This window comes from Apium graveolens, chromosome 5 (genome assembly GCF_009905375.1).
Source record: "Apium graveolens cultivar Ventura chromosome 5, ASM990537v1, whole genome shotgun sequence".
NCBI classification, from domain to species: domain Eukaryota; kingdom Viridiplantae; phylum Streptophyta; class Magnoliopsida; order Apiales; family Apiaceae; genus Apium; species Apium graveolens.
In genome coordinates, this window is record NC_133651.1 from 115,482,470 (window position 1) to 115,498,624 (window position 16,155).

The window sequence follows — 16,155 nt, forward strand, 5'->3', positions numbered from 1 at the left end:
ACCATTAACCTAAGGTTATAAGCCATAACCATCCACCATTCTCAATTAACACATAAGAACATGTTAAAACACATTATATTATCTTAACATATCATACCCATCATGATCTAATCATAAAAAACAAATATGGCAAAAATTAGAAAATTCGAAATTAAATCTGATAACATTAAATCGCAGATTACAGGGCCTAAACGACGTCAAACTCTTTACAGATCAATCGATGATAACTTTAGCTATTTCGTCTAGACGCTCGATTTCATATTAAATAGCTTATTCGTTCGCCAAAATCGGACACCAGACACAGATTTCAGCAAATCCGCTGCATCCTATTCAGAATCGTATCAAATACGATTCTTATAATAAGAGCAAACACAAAACCTGTATATATCAGTAAATATACAGATTATATAATCATCATATGATTATACAACTTTCATGAATATCATATATTCAAAACATACACATACGCATATATAAACATAATAACATGTAAAATATACACAATTGCATACATAACATTCATGGAATCTTGTATACATGTTATCATCATAAAACCAGTAAACACATAAATGAATTAAACACTTTTCGCAAGTAGCTCTGATGCCATTGAAGCGTTTCGAGCACATAAACGCAACGGAATTTTCGAAACCCTTTGCAGGATCCATGCGAGAAACAAATATTTAATTCGTAGATCAGATTGTTTATCTTAAGAAGCTTTAAAAATTGGTTGAATAATGGAGATCCAAATATTGTTTAATCACCACGCATCTCGCTCTCGCGATCTACGCTCTATCAGTATCCCACGAATGCTTGAACTCAAGGATTGGATGTGTACTAGCACAAACTCGTTTCTTCTTGCTCTCTCCATCTGCTCTCTTTGTGGCTAGGGTTTTAGTAAAAGTCTTGCACATAAAATCATCCACACAAGAGATATTATATAGAGAGAAAAAGAATTATAACTCTTAACTAATTAGGAGTTATTATTAATTCAAAATTCTTATTTGTATAATAATTAGGTCACATTTAATTATTTAACAAACGAATTTCATAATTGATATTAGTAAATTCGAATATCATTATTTATCTAATTAATTAAGTCATACATAATTAATATTATAAATAATTCGAACTACTTTAATTTAATTTAAATCCAATTTAAATTAAATAATCCTTGAAGCATTCTTTGTGTGTGACCCTATAGGTTATTATTACGTTGGCAATGAATTTTAAATCTAATATAAAATCGTATACAATGAGCGGCATCTAGTAATATATTATTGCTACCCAAGTAATAGTAATTGAATCGGTGATCGATTAAACCTTTCGTGAATAATGTACAATGTAATATAATCCCTTTAACCAAATAGTATAGATTAAACTAGAGGCATGTAATGTGGAATCATCATCATAGTTTAATCCAAGTTTCTGTGATCAATGAGTAGACTATCATATCAAATTAACATTTGAGCATGACCATGATTTTCATAGTTTAGCTCACACAAGAATCCAATAATATCACTCCTAAAATAGGAGGGTTATATCATATCTAGATCATTCATATTTCTCATACGATCCATAATATACCCAATGTCCACTTTTATCATTACCCGGTCAAGGATAAATTTTAATGGAATCAATGTATTAATTCTCGTATAGAAATATAATGACTCCAGGTCTAAGGACCATTGCATCATTATCACTTTGAGAATTACTTATGACACAACAGACATGTAGAAACTCATATCGGGTCTGTGCAGCATCATGTACATTTACATATGTCTGTGTTTTTGACTTTAGTAGCACTATACCTATGATCAATGAGATGTGATCATCATTGAACAAACACACCAGTCTTAATGCATTATTACTGTCCCTTAATAATAATACTCGACCAGGGACCTTTAGGAATAGTGATAATATTCTCATAATCTCATTTTTAAGTCATGTACTTAGAGATATAGAATTGCATATCATATTCCAAGGACATTTATTAATCTATCCTTTATATCGCTATAAATTAAGCATTAATAAATTCTAAAGGGAATAATCGATAGATAATAAACATTTTTTTTTGCCGAGATAGATAATAAACATTAATAATTCAAATGTCTTAAACTAAAACATCATAATGTTGTCTCTAGGGTACAAACACTAACACCGCGAGCCTTAAATGGGCCTCCTTTTTTCTCAATAATCCGGGCTGGCCCGAAGACCGAAAAGCCCGGATCTAAAAAAACCCGAATAAAAGCCCCGATTCAAAAAAGCCCGGGTAAACGTTCGGTACGGCCCGGATAAAAGCCCGGGCTTTTTGAAAAGCCTGATTAAAAAAACGATTTTTTTTATTTAAAATTTGAAAATATACAATACTTTTTATAATTTTTAAAATATTATATTATAATTTAGAAGCATTTAAGGTATATATGATTATTTATATATTATATTAAAGAATAATTATTTATTTCAGTGTCTCAACCACTCTATATGATATATCAAGATATTATTTTCTCCAGTATTTAAACTACTCATAATTCGACTTATAAAATATTAAAATATTTTTTAATATATAAATAGAAAACCCGGATAAAGCCTGGTTCGACTGATCTGGCCCGACCCGCGGGCCTAAAACAGGTCTTATATTTCTTATGAATCCCAGCCCGGCCTGACCCGATTTTTAAAAAAGCCCGGTCTGGTCCGTTTTCAAAACAACCGGGCTTTTTAAAGCCTTTGCCGATGGTCTTTTTGTGCATCTCTAGATGGAACCGATAGAAAACTTTTCTTAAATAAATTTTAAAATTTACAAATTAACATCTTAACCGTAAATAGGTGTTTTGAAAAACGGATTAAACGACGATCGTTTGATTGGAATTTCGTACTAATCGGATAATTAAGTGTTTTCAAGCATTAAACGACCAATAAGTAGACCTAGCAAAATGGGTTTGAATCCGAAAAATCGAACCGAAATCCACGAAACTGAGATCTGAATCATATAATTTGATAATCATTTTAAAACTAAATTAAACAGATTCAAAAATTACCGGAACTAAAATTTTAAACAAAAATGATCTGAAATACTAGATCAATTATAGCTTGGAACCGATAAAAACCTAATAATATCTGAATCGAATAAGACCCGAAATAAAAAAATCATACTTAAAATAATTTTATGTTAATGATAAAATACTTATTTAATAATATTTGTTTGTAAAAAAGTACATTATATTTTATTAAAAATACTATATTTGATAAGATGATATTTTAAATCCCACAAATTTTAAAAAAATGAATAAGTTATGATCCGAAATTTGAATTAAATTTAATTTGAACTGAATTTTGTCCAGTCTCTATCCGAATTTCACCCGATTTTAATTCGAATGGGACCTAAATCGAATCATATTCAATCCGGTTCAAAAGTTCTCCAAATATATTCCAATCCGAAAGTGGATTTATCCGAAATCCTATTTAAAACCGATCTAGTTATCCGAATTGTCATGTCCATAAACAGTCAAACAGATTTTGACGTGTAACAGATTTGATTCTAAAATGTATTTTTGCAATAATAAATTATTTTTGAAGAAACCTTAATTTTTTTATAAATTTGTGATTTTTTTTATATAAAGTGTAATATCTAAAAACGAATGTTTGGTAATGTTACCCGGGTAATCCAATTAATTACCTCCAATTCCATAACTGCTGTGGAATGTTACGGTTCAAAACAGCAACCACCACCCAATTAACACTCGACAAAAAGCTCAATCAGTCTTGCAAACATTCACGCCCTTCATAAACAGAGAGTCCTCCTGACCAAACCACTTCCCCCCTTTTTCTCTCCGGCCAAACACGCCCTTAATTCAATCCAATTACACCACATGCGATAACCATGATCACAACCAATCACAACAACTCCAGCTCTAAATCAATCAACGAGACCGTCAATGGGTCCCACAATTTCACCGTCAGAGGCTACTCCCTCGCCAAAGGAATGGGCCCCGGTAAATACATTTGCAGTGACATCTTCACCGTTGGCGGTTATGATTGGGCCGTTTATTTTTACCCTGATGGCAAGAATGTAGAGGACAGTTCTGTTTACGTCTCCGTTTTTATTGCGTTGGCTAGTGAAGGCACTGATGTTCGGGCTTTGTTTGAGCTCACATTGTTGGATCAGAGTGGTAAAGGGAAGCATAAGGTGCATAGTCATTTTGATCGTGCCCTGGAAGGCGGTCCGTATACTCTTAAGTATCGTGGGAGTATGTGGTATGCCAATTTCTAGTGTTTTGTTCTTTCGGTTATTGTTAATTACGGTTAATTTTAGCTGAATTACGGTTTCATTGTCGAATTAGTCGTTGTTGATTTTGCATGTATTGTTAGTTGTTTGTACGGTTTATGTTATGCGCCTTGATTGATGAATAAGGGTTTGTGTTTGAGGTTATTAGTTGATAAAATTTACTTGTTCATTTAAGCTGCATTAGGGTTCCGTAGTCCAATTAGTCGTGGATGATGTCACATTTGTATGTTAGTCGTTCGTGTGCTGTACATAAATCTTCTCCGGTTTGTGGAATTAGGGTTTGATATGATATTTATGCGCTTTGTTATTTGTTTAATTACAAGTAGAGAGAACTTAGAATGATCCGTTAGTAGCTTATATGGTTCGTGTTGTATAAGGTTTATGATATAGTTAGTAGCTTGTGGGGCTGAGCATTCGGACCGAATTAACCGGAAACCGAAGTGATATTTTTTTCCAAGTCGAACCGAACTGAACTTCCGCATAAACCGAACCGAAAATCGAACCGAATTATTTCGTTATATTCGGTTCGGTTTATGAAAACCGAAATAAACCTTTACAGAATTCACCTATGCACAACACCATTCATCTAAGGAACCTTTACAGAACTTGATACTACTTTTCCGGGTATAAGAGAGATGGTTAAAACAGTTACTTTAAGAAATCTGTGTGTAAAAGAGAGATGGTAATATACTAACATATACCAACAGGACTTTAGGATTTGTAAAGAAAAGTTAAGATCAAACTAAACAAGCAAGCATATATAGGACATAGATTTATGTAAATATATTAGTCCATATTAAGGAGTCAGACTGAGCACATATAAGAGGTCTACATCACAATGAAGTGCTATAATTTTCATTAGAACAATGATAAATTTAAAAGACCAGTATTGGAATTTCAATTTCAACCTGAACTTACGACCATTCGAAATGGGTAGATCTGGATTATTTGATATCTGGATTCTGTAGAAACTGAAGCAGTCGAATAAGTTTTGTGTTAGATTTAGGTAATTAGGTCATTTTAGTTGACTGTGTCAGTGTCTGTTCTTTTGCATATATTTAATATATTATAATATATATAAAAAAATATAATTCAAATATATATATTCCTACTTCGGTTATTTCGGTTAAACCGAATTGATTTTCAGACAAACCGAACCGAACCAATATTATTTGGGTTCAAACCGAAAAACCGAAGTAACTGGAATTTTTTAAAAATTTCAAACCGAACCGAAATTGTACAGTTCGGTTCGGTTTTTCGGTTTCGGTTCAGTTTTGCTCAGCCCTGGTAGCTTGAATGGTTCGTGTTGTAAGCACTAATTGATCTGTTGTGTTGATTTTAAACAAAAGTGTTTCAACTACTATTAATATTTATGTATTCGTTTCGTTGTAATTCATTCAGTTTATAAGAGTTCTTATGGAAACTAATGGGATTAATTTGAGTTGCATCTTTTTGTATGTGGTTAAGTGAACAATTTTGGTTTTTATTTTTGTGTATTTTTCAGGGGTTACAAGCGGTTCTTTAGGAGAGCCACTCTAGAAACTTCTGATTATCTTAGGGATGATTGTTTAGCAATGCATTGTACGGTGGGAGTTGTAAGGAACCGCGTTGAGGGACCTAAGCTTTACAACATCCCCATACCACCATCAGACATAGGACAGGGTCTAAAACACCTGTTTGATTCTGAGCTTGGCTGTGATATAGTTTTTCAGGTTGGAGATGAGAACTTCAAAGCTCATAAGTTGATACTTGCTGCTCGCTCACCAGTGTTTAGAGCTATGTTTTTTGGACTTGTTGGTGACACCAGTATGGATAAAGTAGTCCTGGAAGATATCGAACCTTCTATATTGAAGGTAACAAACTTCATATAATTTCCTCTGTTTAGTTAATTTAAAAAAAGTTTTACTAAGAAAACACAAAATGGGTATTTTTCCATTATCAGTACTATTGTTCTTTAATAACTAGATGACATATACATTTAATCAATGTATCTAGATGATTGAAGAAGACTGTTGAGTATTAAGGCTCTTAGTAAAAACTTTTGGTTCTTTATTTGGCTGAAATCAATTAGTTTCTTCTTTATTTTGTATTTTTGATCGTAAGATTTTTTGTGGGTCCGGTATTTGTAAATAATAATACAATCTCCATTTATCAATTTTAAAAGGCATTTTAGTTTAACAGTGTGTTTCAGTTTATATATAGAGTGGCTGTTCGTACAAGTAGTAATTTGATGATTGTTATTTGTATCCTAAAAAACTTCCCAGTTCCCACTGGTTGTGGTTAGCATACCAAAAATATCGTTGATTATCTATATTACAAATGTTAGGGGTAAATCTATGTTTGGAATATACAATGACAAAAGTAAAACTAGAAATAATTTTTTTACATAAGATATTGCAAGTGATGACCGGAATTGGTATTATTCCATGATGAGAGACGAAGCATGACCTTCACATTTAAGCACATTGCCTGCTTATGGCAAACTTGTAGAAATTGTCAAAACTACATGCACAGACATGAACACTCCGTCTTATAAATCAGACTGCCTGCTTATATAAAATGTTGATTAGGCATTGACCTCATGTATACATGTAGAACTACTTCAATTTATTGTTTAAATTAACACCTTGATACTTTGGAATTAGACGTAAGGTTTATTAGGCTGTCCCGATGGTGATTGATGAGACCGGGGTTATTGTGCTTAACATTCTTTTGTGCAAATTTTATGTTATGCACATTGATGGTTTTGAGCTTTACATTTGTTTTGCAGGCTATGCTACTATTCATCTATTCAGACGAGCTCCCGGATTTACAAGAATATAGTTGCTCAACGTTGATGTGCTCATCTACTGTCACTCTGCACCATTTATTGGCAGCTTCAGATCGTTTTGGTCTAGATAGGCTTAAACAATTATGTGAAGCCAAGTTGTGTGAAGAAATTACTGAGGAAACAGTGGCGACTACTCTATCCCTGGCCGATCAGCACAGATGTTCACATCTTAAGGCCATTTGTTTAAAATTTGCTGCAGCACATCTGGGAGGTGCGTGTTCTCCATAGAATCTGAGCGGTGCATTGTTCAGGTTATGTTCATTTTTAGTGTTCTGACAGTTTCTTAACTGAATTGCTCTTGATGCTAGTATATGCATGTCTAGCGTATATGAGACATCGTATTCACTCAGTAAAATGTCTTAGCTAAAACTTTTCTAGGACATAGGGCGATTATCTGCTTGAAATGTCTTTAAGGAGTCATAGATTGCCTACACGAAGTAGTTTACGACTAAATGGTTACATTTGCATGAATTATTCATGAGATATTAAGATTTAGCATTGTTTGTGTTGCATGGACTTGTAATTAGTGGAAGTATCTAAATATTGTCTGACCTGGAATATCCTACTTTAGAGTATTTATCTGTAGTTCACTAGTTCTAAACTATGTACACTATCTTGGTTTTTCCATTACCCACATTCATGTCCTATCAAAATGACAAAAATTGCATCACACTTTCTTTACTGCTTTTTTAAGTAAGTGTTGGCGTTTTGACTACTTACTGTAAAGCCATTTTAAAGAGCCTTGTATGGTTAAGTCCTTGTATTAACTGGCCTTCTGTATTAATTGGCTTTAAGCCGGGCTGGTGGGGTGGATTTCTTGCACCTTGGATGGTTAGGTCCTTGTATTACTGGCCTTTTGTCTTTATAATGTCTTTTGGCAGTGCCATGCATCACAGGGATGCGGTTATAGTGAGATTAGTGGTTTTCTCGAGGTTCGTCCTGTATAAATCGTCATTAGTCTAATTGTCCTTTGACTCGTAAACGGCGTGACAAATGATTAAATCTCCGACACTTGTTTACAGCAGAGTTTAAGATTGATAACTGTATTTGACAGATCCTGATATATGTGCAGTATATAGCAGGTCTGTCATGAAATTGAAAGATATTAACTAGTTTTAATAATTGTTGTTTCAATCTGCACAGTGCATTGGCTGTGCACCAATATATATTATACTTGGCTGGTGTATTTCTTTTCTTTTTTAATATTTGTTGGCTTTGTTTGTTTCTGAAGTGTAGTACTCGGTGATTTCTGTTTCTACTAATTTAGACTGTTTCTTCGCATTACAAATATGTTATTTAATATGATTTGGATAGTTTTGTCAAAAAAATTGAAGAGAATTAGTCTGAAGCTGTATTACACATACATATGAATTGTATCCCAGCTCTAATTTTAAAATAAAATTTGCATAGAGGTTATGTTAAATTGTTAAAGAGTATTTTTGTAAGTACAACTTTTTGGGAGTGAAAATTCCTGAACTGTGTTGATTGATACTTCTCATTTCAAATCCTGTGCTCCATAGCTTTGATTCTCTTTCTCTTGTAATATTTGTGCTACTATCTTAAGCTCATCAAGGTTTTCATGTTATGTTGTGCAGAGGTTATGCAATCGGAAGGCTTCAAGTATCTAGAAGGAAGTTGCCAGTCCTTGTTGTCTGAGCTTCTGGAAACCGTTGCATTCGTAGATGATAAGGGAAATCAAACTGTGGCTAGTAAGAGAAGTGGCAGCAGCATTATTGGAATTGCTGTAGCTGCAGAGGGGTCCGCAGCAGTGGATTCTGGGATTCCTAATGGCAGGCGCACGCGAAGGCGCCTCTAGGGTCCTTGTTCCTATAAGGTGCCATAAATTTGAAGTAATAATCCTAACAAAACACTAGTTCAGCCTAGCATCAGTACTAGGGTTTTTTTTTATTTTTGTTCTTCCTTGTTTAACTTGGTTCCTTTCCTTTCTTTTCATTTGCTTTTTAAAGTTCTACATGCAGTTTATATATATATATATATATATTAAATTTTGAAATTGAGACTTCCCCCCTATTGGTCTTGTGTGTTTTATTGCCATGGTATTCTTAATTCTGTTAAGCTCTACCTGCATTTCTTATTTAATGATATTTAAGTGCTTAAGTTCTATTCAATCTTTCCAAAAAAAACATTAGAGGAGTTAAAGAGCTAAAGCTGCTGTTAAAGCGACTTAGGCTGATATCTTTCTCGATGTTCCTTCGCAGACCAATTGGGTATTCCCAACAGATGTACTTTGCTCGTCTAAGAGCTTGGAATGCAATGATATGCAGGGGCGGACCCAGGATTGCAAGATGACCTGGGCTAATTAATTTTTTTTTTTTGCCATAGTCTGCACTCTACATTCTACAAACAAGGCAATTTTCTGAATATTAGTGACAATTTATTTACCCGACTTATATAGCTATAGTGTAATAACACAATTTTAGCTTCTTCTAACCCGGCACTAACCAGAACTCAAGTGAATAAAACCAACACGTCGGTATGATTCTATGAAGAAAGAAAGTTGATGGGTTGATCAGACTTATAATTTAGACATGTTAGACATGTAGATGGAAAATATAACTCTATAATGATATTTTTAATTTAATAATTAAATAATTTTCATTTTTTAAAATTATAACACAGAATATATAAAATAATTATTACCTATAAGATTATTTTTTTTTAAAATTATTATATATGATACTTGTTCATGATTTGAGTTTCTCAAATTGAAATATTAAAAAAAAAAATTGCGCACAATATCTACTTTTTAAAATTTTAATTTGTGTTTACTTGGTCCTATTAAAGATGGTCACTGATAGTACATACAGCTCCTAGAAGGACCATTCCTAGGCTCCTAACCCCATATAGCTCTAACTCCACGCAACTCCTGGGAGAAGTAGTCCCGCACACTACCACTCCTAACCAGTTCAGTCCCGCAAGCCTAACCTTGGTAAAGCCCAGCACGTGAGACGTTGGCCCAGGCACGTGATGGGGACAACTGTCACACATCAATCATGGGAATAATCAGGGCACATGTCAGAGGATCCTCAGAACATTCCTCGGCCAGTCCCGCACTGACACGTGTAAAGCATCCACTCCAGGCAGGTGTCCTCCGCTCCTAGAACCAATGACTATTATCTAAAGGTACCAACCCCAAAACCCTACCCTTGGGCTATAAATAACCCAAGAAGGTGAGGTTTTGGGGTTAATAATTCTTTCACACTCATATACACACACAACCACCTTACATTCATATTCATCTTCATCTTCATCTTCCCAAAAAGCCAATTATCATTTGGCGCTAGAAGGAGGGGCTCTCCATCCTTGGGTCTCGGTGCCCCTGGATTCACCTTCATCAACAAACTCTTCAAAGAGTCCATTTATTCACTCTTGTAAGAACTTAAGCAACCAACCTCTTCCATAAGCATGAATGTTGTTTATTTCAGCCACGTTTGTGTGTGCTCATTATTTTAGGCCACATTTGTGTGAGCCCATTTTGTTGATTTAAGCCACGTTTGTGTGAGTTATCGTTAGTTTTAATCTTTTTGCTCTGGTTTAAATATGGCATTTGCGGTACACTACATTGTTGAGTAGTCTCAGGAAATTGTTTAAACTGCTCCCAGGAAGCTATTTGTTAGTGTTTATTGTTATTCTGGGTAGTTTCTACAAATTTCACAAAGCAACCTTAGACCGATATTCTCTGTAGCACATTGTTGTTATTTGTTGTTGGTATTGTTAAGAAATGGCAAGAACAGGAAAGAATACCTCTGGAAGACCATCTGCTAGTGCTCAGGTCCAGGAGTCGGACCACTCCCAGGCCCTTGACCCAGGAGTCGAGAGAGAAACATTCCAGGAGCAACCACTACACACTCCCGTAGTGGAGAGAATCGTAAACACCAGGGATGCCAGGACTCTCATAGAGCTCAATCAGTACAAGTACACCAATGTCCCAGTAGCCGAAGAGCACATGGCCAACCTTACAAGCGAAGAACTAGCAGAAGCAATCAGACTATATAGGCAGGAGCAGACCCGACTCCAAGAAGAAGCCGAACTAGAGAAGGAACCGGAGGAGTCCGGGGACTCCCAGCAATCAAAGAGGTCTGTGTTCGACCGAATTGGAGCCAAAGGGAAGAAAAGCAAAAAAGATCAAAGCAAAAAAGAAGCAGAAGCTGCTAAGCAGAGAAAGTTGGAAGAAGTCCGGGAGCAAATCAGGAAAGAAGAAGAAGCAAAGCTTGAGCTAAAGATCCAAAAGAGAATGCAGCTAGAAGAAGAAAAGCTGGCCAAGTGTAGCAGCAAAAGAACCGGAGAGATCCTACTCCAGAGCTGATTTCTGATGACGAAGAAGAAGAGGGGCAGAAGGACCTAAAAGATATGATCTATGAATTGCAGAGAAAGATGGACAGAGACTCAGGAGTAGAGGTCGGAGAAACATTAACTTCATTCAGCCACTCCCTGGAAGCTATCCCCCGGCAGCGGAACTTGAAGCATTACAACTTTGACTCCTTCGATGGACTAGGAGACCCGGAGGAGCACTTGAACTACTTTGGACAGATAGCGCAGATATATTTTTACAATGACTTAACGAAATCAAGGTTCTTCGCTTCAACTCTTAAGGGGGGGCCCAGAGATGGTACAGCAAAATCCCCTCCCACAGCATCCACTCTTGGAAGGAATTTCGAGCCTCCTTCCTTCGGAGATTTCGGGCAAACAAAACGCACGAAATGCACATGTGTCACCTGGAGACAATCCGGCAGCATGATAATGAGTCCCTCTCTGCATACATGCGCCGGTTCCAGGAAGCAATCAATAAAGTTTCAAGTTTGGATGAGAGGGAAGCTTTAAGCATTTTCAGGAGAAACCTGGACCCAGATTCATTAAGGAAACAGATGTGCTCCAGGCAATGAGGATGACCCGGAATGGGGGGTCCAGGAGCAAAAACACTGATGACCGACCGAAAGGGGGTTACCATCAGGATAAGAAGTTCAAGCAAAGCAACCAAGGCCAAGAAAGACAAACTACTCCGGTTTTCCAGAGACTTGGTCCTAAGAAGGAGTCAAGCAATGACCCAGGACCCGCGAAGCAGCCCCGGGAGCCAAAGCAGGAGCCGGACTGGACTCCTCTCAACATGACCCGGGAGGAAATCTTGAAAGAGGTAAAAGACAAGCCTTTCTATTATCCTCCTAAACCAATACAAACTCCTCCGGAAAGCAGGCCTTATAATAGGCAATGTGATTACCACGAGACCCATGGCCACAAGACTGAGAATTGCTTATCACTCAAGTACTTCATTGAGGACCAAGTGAAGAAGGGGAACATGAACAAGTACTTAGTTCGGGATAACAGAGGGGAAGCATAGAAGAGAGGAAAGAATGTAGTCAATGTGGTCCTAGGTGGATCCTACTCCCCACCCCGGAGCCCGGACTTCGGCGAAGAAGTGCTCTCAATCCAATCACTCCCAGACCTAGTGATATCCTTCAGCAGCAAGGACTACGAAGGAGTCAACCCTCATCACAATGCAGCTTTGGTTGCCACTCTAGACATCTTTGATAATGAAGTAAGAAGAATGCTCATAGACAATGGCTCCTCGGTAAATATTCTCTTCAAGCACACAGTGGATAGAATGCAGTTAGGGAGTGTTCGCTCAAATGAATGTCGAGAGGACCCACTCTATGGCTTCGGCCACAACTTAGTCCTGATCCAAGGAACTTTGTATCTACCAGTCATTTTTGGATCCGCTCCTAACCAAGTGACTCATGTCATCAAATTTTATGTGATCAATACTCCTTCTTCATACAACGGTATTATTGGCAGATCAGCTCTAACCATGATGCAAGCGATAACTTCAATCTCCCATCTCAAGATCAAATTCCCAACCCCGACAGGAGTCGAGGAGATTAAAGGAGATTACGGAGTCCATAGCAATGCACAGCTTGGATGTCAACCCCAACAGAAAACCAGTAAAATAGAAGAGAAGAAACTTTGCTTCGGAGAGGCAAAGAGCCATTGACGAAGAAGTAGAAAAGCTACTCAAAGCAGGAATCATCAAAGAAATCAAATATCCGGAGTGGCTAGCTAATGTGGTCATGGTTAAGAAGTCCAACGGCAAATGGAGAATTTGTGTGGACTACACTGACCTGAATGACGCATGCCCGAAGGACCCGTATCCTCTCGCAAACATTGATCAACTGATAGATGCCACCTCCGGACACATTATGCTTAGTTTCATGGACGCCTTCTCCGGATACAACCAGATAAAGATGAACCCGAAGGACATTCCTAAGACAGCATTCATAACTCACAGAGCAGTCTATGCTTATGTGATGCTACCCTTCGGGCTTACCAGCGTAGGATCCACTTACCAAAGAGCCATGAACAAGATATTCAAGTCCTAGATTGGGAGAAATTTGGAATGCTATGTCGATGACATGATTTCGAAATCAGCAACTATACCAGGATATGTGGAAGATCTGAAGGAGTGCTTTGACAACCTGAGGAAGAACCAACTCAAGCTGAATCCGTAGAAATGCACCTTCGGAGTAGGAGCAGGCAAGTTCTTAGGATTCATGATCAGCAACAGAGGAATAGAAGCCAATCCAGAGAAAATAAAAGCAATCCAGGAGATGAATGCTCCCAGGACCCAAAAAGATGTACAGAAGCTAGCAGGATCCCTAGCAGCACTCAGGAGATTTGTCTCAAAGCTAGCAGAGAGGTGCCTACCATTCTTTGATTTACTCAAAGGAGCAACCAACAAGAAAGAGGTGAACTGGAATCCGGAATGCCAAAAAGCATTCGAGGAAATCAAGTCATACCTCTCTCAGCCACCAGTCCTAACTAAAGCTGAGCCAGGAGAGCCTCTCTACTTATACTTGTCAGCAGGAGCACAAGCCGTAGGAGCTGCCCTAATCAGGGAGGAGAATGGAACACAACAACCAGTCTACTATGTAAGCCAAGTCTTAAAAGTTGCAGAAACAAGATACCCAAGATTGGAGAAGTTTGCCTTTGCCTTAGTTACAACCTCAAGAAAACTCAGGCACTACTTCCAAGGGAGGGAAATCAGAGTAGTGACAAATCAACCACTAAGGAAAATTATTCACAAGCCGGATGCCTCGGGAAGACTTGTTAATTGGGCTGTGGAGTTGAGCCAATTCAACTTAAGCTTCATTCCCAGGACTGCCATCAAAACTCAAGCACTTTAAGATTTCATAATCGAATGCAACTTCCCAGACCAAGATCCGGAACCAATGGACATGGATCAGGAGCCGAAAAAGGAAACAAGCCCGGGAGCCTGGACCTTAAAGGTAGATGGTTCTTCAACAAGTGAGAGGTCAGGAGCTGGACTCATACTCAAAAGTTCAGAAGGATTCAAGGTTCAGACAGCTATATCTTTCAACTTTCCAGCAACAAACAATCAAGCAGAATATGAGGCATTGATCGCAGGACTAAAGCTCTCCCGGACTCTAAAGGTCCAGGACTTAAAAATATACAGCGACTCCCAGATAGTGGTCAAGCAAACAAATGGAGAATACATAGCAAAGGACCCTACTCTGGCGAAGTACCAAGCGCTGGTTCAGAGCTACTTAGCTTCAATTCCAAGCCACCAAGTCCTTCAGATATGTCGAGAAGAAAAATGAAGAAGCAGATATCCTATCCAAATTAGTCCGGAACTCATCAGATCTGGACTGCTCAGTCTACTTCGAAGAACTCCACAAACCATCCATTGAATCCGGAGAGATCTTGGAGATAGAAAGTAGTCAAAACTGGATGACTCCCTTCATAAACTACTTGGACAAATGGGAGCTCCCAGAAGACAAAGGAAAAGCTCAAAGGTTGAAAGCAAAAGCAGCAAAGTTCTTCCTCGAAGAAGGAATACTCTATCGCAGGACCTTCTCATCTCCTATCCTGAAATGCATTGGCCCAGAAGAAGCAAAATACTGTTTGGCAGAAGTACATGAAGGGATATGCGGAGACCACATGTCTGCAAAGGCCCTAACTCATAAGATTATAAGACAAGGCTACTACTGGCCAACCATTCAGCAGGATGCAATAGTATTCGTCAAAAAGTACAAGGAATGCCAGCTCTTCAGCAATGTGTCCCGGATCAGCCCAGTCCTGCCATCCTCAGTCCTGTCACCTATCCCCTTCGCTGTTTGGGGTATTGACATTATGGGACCCTTCCCCCGGGCCAAAAGAGACCTCATGTACCTACTAGTCTCTATTGATTACATGACAAAATGGGTGGAAGCAAAAGCAATGAGGACAATCAATCAACAAGACTGCATAAAGTTCATGGAAAATATTTTGATGAGGTTCGGGATACCACGAGTCCTAGTATCAGATAATGGGCCCCAGTTCATTGGATCAGAGTTCGAGTCCTACCTCCAGGAGCGCGGGATCAAGTACAAAAAATCATCAGTGGCATATCCCCAAGGAAATGGCCAAGTAGAAGTAACTAACAGAATCCTGCTCCGAGGTATCGAAAAAAGACTCAAAGAAAGCAAAAGCAAATGGCCAGAAGAACTACCAAATGTACTTTGGTCCTACAGGACAAGCCCAGGGACAAGCACCGGAGAAACCCCATTCAAGCTAGCTTATGGAATAGAAGCAATGCTTCCTATTGAAGTGGGCTCTCCTTCCCACAGAGCAATAAACTTTGAAGAAGAAGCAAATGAAGAAGGACTGAGGACAAATATGGAGCTAATCGATGAGGTCCGGGACCAGGCTGTAGAAAGGATGGAAAAATACAAGGAGAAAACAAGAGAACACTTCAGTAAGAAGTCAAGAGTCAAAAACTTCCAAGTTGGAGATTTAGTCCTTCGAGATACTGAATCATCAGATCCCACAAACACTGGAAAACTAATGCCCAAATGGGAAGGACCATACAAGATCAAAGAAGTCCTCAGGCCAGGAACCTACAAACTCCTGAACATGGATGGCTCAGAAATCCCAAACACTTGGCATAGACTAAGGCTAAGAAAATTCTACCAGTAGGATAACAAACAAAGCAACCAAAAATCTTGTAGTCAATATGGCAAGCAACCAATTT

At 37.8% G+C, this 16,155-nt stretch overlaps 2 protein-coding genes across 4 annotated transcripts; both read left to right on the plus strand.

Moving 5' to 3' along the window:
• The first annotated feature begins 3,703 nt into the window (after window positions 1-3,703).
• Window positions 3,704-9,530, plus strand: LOC141724398 (BTB/POZ and MATH domain-containing protein 3-like). Of its 3 annotated transcripts, XM_074526543.1 has the most exons (5): window positions 3,705-4,251; window positions 5,787-6,135; window positions 7,053-7,323; window positions 8,708-8,946; window positions 9,332-9,530. In XM_074526543.1, the coding sequence occupies exons 1-4, from the start codon at window positions 3,878-3,880 to the stop codon at window positions 8,926-8,928; spliced, it is 1,215 nt and encodes a 404-aa protein (XP_074382644.1). In that variant the 5' UTR covers window positions 3,705-3,877; the 3' UTR covers window positions 8,929-8,946; window positions 9,332-9,530. The 3 variants fall into 3 exon arrangements, with proteins under 3 accessions (XP_074382645.1, XP_074382644.1, XP_074382643.1); XM_074526544.1 differs by lacking the exon at window positions 9,332-9,530 and having other exon boundaries at window positions 3,704-4,251; window positions 7,053-7,363; window positions 8,708-8,920; XM_074526542.1 differs by lacking the exon at window positions 9,332-9,530 and having other exon boundaries at window positions 3,706-4,251; window positions 8,708-9,136.
• A 4,823-nt stretch (window positions 9,531-14,353) lies between these two features.
• Window positions 14,354-15,730, plus strand: LOC141660323 (uncharacterized). The gene is made up of 3 exons (XM_074467301.1): window positions 14,354-14,664; window positions 14,723-15,551; window positions 15,656-15,730. The coding sequence occupies exons 1-3, from the start codon at window positions 14,354-14,356 to the stop codon at window positions 15,728-15,730; spliced, it is 1,215 nt and encodes a 404-aa protein (XP_074323402.1).
• Window positions 15,731-16,155: the final 425 nt, after the last annotated feature.

What these genes read in the sequence shown, in the direction of transcription:
- LOC141724398 (XM_074526543.1), top strand. Translation starts at nt 3,878, where the DNA reads ATGATCACAACCAATCACAACAACTCCAGCTCTAAATCAATCAACGAG. An exon ending in AAGTATCGTGGGAGTATGTG is followed by an intron (nt 4,252 to 5,786) that starts GTATGCCAATTT and finishes TGTATTTTTCAG; the next exon opens with GGGTTACAAGCGGTTCTTTA. An exon ending in TGCTGCAGCACATCTGGGAG is followed by an intron (nt 7,324 to 8,707) that starts GTGCGTGTTCTC and finishes TATGTTGTGCAG; the next exon opens with AGGTTATGCAATCGGAAGGC.
- LOC141660323 (XM_074467301.1), top strand. Translation starts at nt 14,354, where the DNA reads ATGGACATGGATCAGGAGCCGAAAAAGGAAACAAGCCCGGGAGCCTGG. An exon ending in AAGGACCCTACTCTGGCGAA is followed by an intron (nt 14,665 to 14,722) that starts GTACCAAGCGCT and finishes CAAGTCCTTCAG; the next exon opens with ATATGTCGAGAAGAAAAATG. An exon ending in ATCCCCAAGGAAATGGCCAA is followed by an intron (nt 15,552 to 15,655) that starts GTAGAAGTAACT and finishes TTGGTCCTACAG; the next exon opens with GACAAGCCCAGGGACAAGCA.